The following is a 7,012-nucleotide window of genomic DNA, read 5'->3' as shown; positions in this document are numbered from 1 at the left end:
TACTCCACAAGCAACAATTTAGCCTTTTAATTACTATTAGTACAAGACTAATGAAGGCTCTTTTTCTGGGATGATTTAATATACATGAATCGATCTTGTAATTTCGTAATATATTGACAAACTTTAATCCATTACTTCTTATTCATTAAAAATTGATTTAGATAATATGAATATACCATGATTATTTATTTGGAATGTAAATTGATTCTATTATTATTTAATTTCATATATTAAAACTTTTATCAGTCGTAAGACCCAATCAAACTTTGTTCACTGTGCTTAGATTACAAAGTCTCATTCTTTTTACATTTGTTATTTTAGCAGAATTCACACACACACCCACGTATGGAAGAATTTTTTGACTGAAAGAGGGAAGAAATGGAATAATACAACGCAAATACTCAGACAAGTAAGAAATAAGATCATCTCTAACTATTTACACTAAACTCAAACTTATTTTAGTGTAAATGTCATATCAAATACTATCTCCATCTCATATTACTTGCACTTTTCATTTTATCCTGTAAATTTGGAATTGATTTTTTAATGTAATTAAATTAGAATTTGAAGTGTAACGAGATATCACTTAATAAAGGGCTTTTAACTTAATCTAACATAATTAATTAAATACATTAATTTAACTTCAACTATAAATAGTGTAAGTAGTTTGTGACGAGCTAAAATGGAACAATGCAAGTAACATGGGACGGAGGGAGTATGATTTTACTCCAACCATTTATACTAAACTCAAACTTAAAATAATATTCTCTATATTATGTCTTTTTTACTCACAAAATTTGAGTAAATTTTTGGTTTTGGATTAGTGTAAACATAAAGATATGTATTTTTTACTCAAAAACCAAAATGGAATTAGTTTTGGAGTACTGTTGGAGCTAATTACCTATCCCATTTTAGGGTTGTGGGAATTGTGGCCTTACCAAGAAAATTAGGGGAATGATGACATGGAGGGACTTGGGGCCTGGATCCGGTATAGGGTTAAGGATGCTCTTAGTGTATTCTTGGATATGGTCTAAGGAGGCAAAAAAACAATCTGACGCAAAAAACTACTGAATACCCTTCGTTCATAAAAAATAGTCTCATTTTGCCGTTTTGGGATGTCCATGAAAAATAATCTCATTTCTTAAAATGAAAAGTTTCTTTCTCATACTTTTACCACTTTTTCTCCTCTATCTCATACTTTACCCACTTTTTCTATTTATCTCTTTTATTCTACCAACTATTTCTCCACATTTGTCATACTTTACCAATTTCTTTTTAAAATTCGTGTCATTTATAAATGGGACTATTTTATTTTATTTTATTTTATTTTATTTTATTTTACAGAGGGAATATATTTGATGACATGCAATATTAAATGATTTAGACATGGAATTTTCTACAAATGAAACTTTTTATATCTGTTAGTTTTATATAAACCCTAAATGTTGTCATTATTGTTTAAGAATGTATTGAAACATAATTATATAATTGTAAAGTACATTCATAGACTTCCAATTAAATAGAAAGTTGTATAAGAATGTATTAAAACATAGTACTGTATATAAAGTACATATATACACTTCAAGATGTATTTTGTCTAGTTTCTTAGTATAACATTAAAATTACAATATCGTATTTTGTTTTACATTTTTAGATATGCAACATTTTTAATAGGTACCTCATTTTTCTGTAAAGAGGGAACTACACAAATGGTCCATGAATTATATGTTTTGCACATAAATGGTCCTTGAACTTTAAAACTATTATGGATAGTCCATGGATTTATAAAGTGTAATCACATTCATGGTATTTTTTCACTATTTATCACAATTTTGCATCAAAATGTCCCCAAGGCATAGATGACATTTTTTGACTTTCATATCTAGGTATTGGATATGATATTTTCTTTATATATTTCTAGTATTGGATATAATATTTTCTTATAGTTTGAGTGCTTGAAATTATTTTTCACTTCACCTTTTCAATTACTTTATGTCAAATTAAAATAAAAAATACTATGAAATTCTTAAATATATTATTTATAAAAATTTAAATTATAAGTTTTAGCTATCAAAATCATTTGTAGCTAAATTTAATTTTGATTGTGAGATTTGATTATTTTTTTAATATTAAAAATTAATAAATCTTAAATTTATAATTTGTAATTATGTTTACTCCAAAATATAAATTTTCTCTATCATATGAATCAAAATATATCAACCTTACCTTGACGCAACATGGACATAGTTGAAATATATGAACAATTCATAAGAAGAAGTCTTCGTAAAGTAATTAAATACTCTAGTATACTCAACTTTTCTCAAATTCTTTTTCTTTCTTCTCCATTGTGACAAGCACAACACCACTCTCACTGGAAATAGCAAATAGCAGGAAAGGGGACAGCCTGAGAAGTTTTATTTTTTTTGAAATCAGACAGCCTGAGAACTAGTAGAGAGAGATGTTAAAAGAATAGTTTTTGTTTCTTTAGCGAAATCCCAGAGAAGTAGAAAACGATGTCTGAGGGGTATTCACACTTTTGCAACCTGCAACTATAGGAGGGTATGCACATGTATACTCCATTTGATAAAGCTGTATCCTTTTTTTCTGTGTGTGACCACAATTTTTTTTACTACTATACTGTATTTTATTTTATTTTCCATAAAAAACATAAAAAATAAATAAACATAAAGCACTAATATATGATGCTCTCTCTTTTACTTCTCACTTCCCTTTCCATTCTTCTCCTTCATTTCAATCTTCTTCTCTATCTATCTTCAATTCCTTCATGATCGATCAATACATATATAATTCCTCCATGTCATAGCTCCAATTGTTGAAGAAGCAGATAATTCTTCTATGTCACAAGGTTTTCATCAAAATATTTTCAGTTTCTCGAATGGATTGGAGGGATCGCAGATCCGAGGTGATAAGCAAGGCGTAGATATGGAAGAAGACGGGCTCCCAAGCTACGATAGCGGCTGTATATTATCGGAGATGTTCAATTTCTCCTCCGGCGCCACGGCTGCAGAATTGCTGCCGAGGCCGGCGGAGTGGAATTCGAAGAGCCAGAGCGCAGTAAACGACACCGGATCCTTCAATCCCGATCCAGCCGCAGCCATGCAGCTTTTCGCGATGAGATCGGAGGCTTCTCCATCCCTTCAAAACCCTTCCTCCTTGTTCCAGGCGGGAGGGGCTTTTGGTCATTTCACATGGCCTCCCAACCCTAACGGAGCTGCAGAAAGTCTCTCTCTGTCGCTGTCTTCTTCGGCGGAGGATATGAGGCTCGGATTGCTCTTTGGGGCATCTGCTCCGCCGCCGCAGTATAACCAGAGCCGCCAAATAGGTTTGGGGTCATTGAGTAATTCCAAATACGCTAAGGCGGCGCAGGATTTGTTGGAAGAGTTCTGTAGTGTTGGTAGGGGCCAGGTGAAGAAGGACAGGAACAAGGACGCCAAAAAAACAAGTGGCGGCGGTGATGCTTCGTCTTCTTCTAGAGATCCGCCTCCTTTATCGGCTTCGGATAGGCTCGAGCATCAAAAGAGAAAGGTCAAACTATCAGCCATGCTTGATGAGGCAAGTCTTGTTAATCAATTGAAGCAATCATTGTCGATGATCCATCGGAAAATTCCGGCTAACTTCCTGCATTATTATTATATTGCCGGCCAATGAAACATCTTCCAATTATTTGAATTCCAATATTATATTCATTCCTACTCTACCTTAAATTGTAATGGGTTAATGTATGATTTGGTGAGATGACACGAGTGGCTAACCACTCAGCGGGAAAAATGTTTCCATCTGATTACGATGTTTTAGCCAACTGTTGACAGTTGTTAACAATTAGTAATCAATTAAATAACCCTGCCGTCCTAATAGTAACTCGCATCAAAATGTAATCATGAGTTGATGTGATTTTATTCAGGTGGACAAAAGGTACAACCACTACTGCGAGCGGATGCAGATCGTGGTGAACTCATTCGACATGGTAATGGGGTTCGGCGCGGCGGCGCCGTACACCACCCTGGCGCAGAAGGCGATGTCGCAGCATTTCCGGTGCCTGAGGGAGGCCGTGGCCGAGCAGCTGGGGGAGAAGGACGGCACGAAATCGGGGCTCACTAAAGGCGAGACGCCGCGGCTCAAATTCTTGGAGCAGAGCCTGCGGCAGCAGCACGCCGCCTTCCACCACATCGACCAAGACGCGTGGCGGCCGCAGCGAGGCTTGCCACAGCGCTCTGTCACCATTCTGAGGGCTTGGCTCTTCGAGCATTTTCTGCACCCGTAAGTCTTACTAACTCCGTCCACAAAATATAGGCTTTCGGAATGTCCACCAAAATTAGACCAATTCTAAATATAGAAAATTTTAAACAAATAATCATTCTAAACATGGACCTAAAAATCCACCAACACTAGGTAGTATTTTTTGACATTATCATGAAACACTATTCATTGTTATGGAAGTGTGAAAATGAATGAAAGACAGTAAATTTTTTAGGGTGAGATGAATATGGTAAGTAAAAGAAGAGAGCAGAGAGCGTGCAGCATCAGTTTACAGTTTACTTTATTTCTACAGTCATTGCTGCTGTTGTTGTCGTAAACCTCATAGATTCGCACAACCATTCAATTAGATATTAATATCTTTATTTTTTTTTCAATTGAATTAATTTATTTTGGTGTAATTTAGGTATCCAAGCGACGCAGATAAGCACCTACTTGCGAGACAGACGGGTCTATCAAGAAACCAGGTATGTTTTTTTATTCTTGAAATGTGGATTTATAAATTATACGTCTAGTTATGATTGCATTGCACATATAATAGTAGTGTTATAGTATGGATTTTGTTTGTTGCTTGCGTGAGACGAAAATGGGTTTTCATGATTTGGGAAGCCTCTTAATTGTTTCTACTGATTCTGTGAAAGTGGGAAGAGTGAGGAAGAAAGGTGAGAGCTGAATTTGCATGTTGCGTCTTTGTTTGTTTGATTTGGAGAAAAAGACAGCATTTTTTTAAATCCTTTTTCATTGTTTCTTTGGATTCTTTTCCCACAAAGACATAAATTCTGAATCAGAGGGAAAATTATGATACCAGCGTCAACTGCACACGACGCAGACGTGATAGTCTCTCTCTCTCTCATAAATTCAGATTAATTCTACTACTATAAGATAAGAATTGGAAAAGTAAATGAAATACAGTACTCCTTAGCTATTTTTGCACAGTAAATCATTAACTTTTATGTCACTACATGATTTAATAACTTAGTTACTGAGAAGCCTTTCTGCACTTCAGAATTTGAGAGTCTCGTAAACCAACTTAACTTAACTAGGGAAAGTAACGAAAAAGAAAACAGTCACTTAAAAAAGAAAAAAAGTAGAAATTACTAACTTGGATGATCTGAATTTTTTTGCTTTATACTACATCAGTCCACAATCAAGAGTATTATTTTTATCATTCAACTTTCTATATTTATGTAATTTTTTCCTCTCTAAAGAAATAGTCTCATTATCTATTAATCACACTCTTCGTCCCACTCTAAGTGGAACATTTCTTATTCAACACATAGTTTCATGCATTGTTATTTTGTAAGTCACGTAAAGAAAGAATAAAGTTAAGAGAGTGATAATCCTATTTTACGAAATGTGTCATTTAGAATGTGACATTCTAAAAAGAAAAATGTGTCACTTAGAGCGGAATGAATGGAGTATCAGGTTCATAACTAGGTTAGCACTATAATTTTCTAAGTTTTAATTTTCAGCCATAAATATTACTACGTAATATGATTAGTGGAGTACATTATAGTAGTAGGAATATAAATATTTTTATATAAATAAATATTGTGAGTATAATTAATGAAGTTGGTGCAGCAAGTGATAACTATTGGAGCTGGGAGAATTGTAAGAACGCATCCCCATTCTAAACTTTCAAGCTGTTTAATTAAACTTTGATGCTTTATTTCGAATGCGATTTCAATTCAACCAATGTAAATAGAAATAGATATAATAGATGAAACGGGTAGCCCTAAAGAAGTTGAAGAAGTAGTAATGAATTCGTAATTATGATAAGTGATACCCCACAACCCTAATTCTTCTGTATTGACAGTCTTACACAGTAGTACAATCGGTGTTCGAAAAAATGAGCCAGTATATGTAGAGAGGGAGAGACAGCAATAGAATGGCAGAGTCATGTCTGCCCTCTCCTAATGATGCTCTGAAATGAGAGAAGATGATTAAATTGAAGGGCATTAAATTTGGGGAAGGCAGAAATGTGAAATGGAGTGACATTTTGTTGTGGTGTGTTGCAGGTGGCAAATTGGTTCATAAATGCAAGGGTCCGCCTCTGGAAACCCATGGTCGAAGAGATGTACCTACAAGAAGCCAAAGACCAAGATCACCAACCTCTCCCCACTACCACTTCTCCGCCTCCTTCTACAACCAACCACCCTTCATTTAACACCTCAGATAATCAGCCGCAGTGCTTTCCGGCGATTGAGTCCGACTTTATTAGGTTTGGGACGACTTCGGGTGACGTCTCCCTTACGCTAGGGCTACGTCACTCCGGGGAAGATTTCTTTCCCGCTTAGTTAAATTAATGCTAAACATGGAAAAAACATATACTCTGAGTCGGCGCGTAGGAACTAGTGTTAGAGGTGCCAGGAGATTAATTAGTCTCATGAGTCTTATTGTTAATTGTATAGTTTGAGTTTATATTCTCATTTCCGATCATATCCCTATGAAATGAATGTCATGTGTCTTCGCTTCCTATACTATATAATAATACATCACTTTGCATTATCATTTTTAATCCTTTCACATTGTTTTTATTGTTAGGCTATATGAACAAAAATTAATGATTATACAAAGGAGTACTAGTTAATTAAATTTGGTCACGTCATAATTTTTGTTTAGATCTCAACTGCTTTTGCTGATAAGAGTTTTTAATTTTTTATTGGGAGAATATAAAGTAAGTGAGTATCCTTTTATATTTGATGATTGGGAGAATGAAAGACCACATCTCTTATGA

The 7,012-nt window shown here is 34.7% G+C and overlaps 1 protein-coding gene across 1 annotated transcript; it reads left to right on the top strand.

Moving 5' to 3' along the window:
• Positions 1-2,334: 2,334 nt before the first annotated feature.
• Positions 2,335-6,793, top strand: LOC121806493 (BEL1-like homeodomain protein 4). The gene is made up of 4 exons (XM_042206550.1): positions 2,335-3,573; positions 3,923-4,278; positions 4,682-4,742; positions 6,294-6,793. Exons 1-4 carry the CDS (start codon positions 2,857-2,859, stop codon positions 6,570-6,572), a joined length of 1,413 nt encoding a protein of 470 aa, XP_042062484.1. The 5' UTR covers positions 2,335-2,856; the 3' UTR covers positions 6,573-6,793.
• Positions 6,794-7,012: the final 219 nt, after the last annotated feature.

The sequence above is a fragment of the Salvia splendens genome, chromosome 6 (assembly GCF_004379255.2).
Source record: "Salvia splendens isolate huo1 chromosome 6, SspV2, whole genome shotgun sequence".
Lineage (NCBI taxonomy): Eukaryota > Viridiplantae > Streptophyta > Magnoliopsida > Lamiales > Lamiaceae > Salvia > Salvia splendens.
This window is presented reverse-complemented; position numbering and strand designations above follow the sequence as displayed.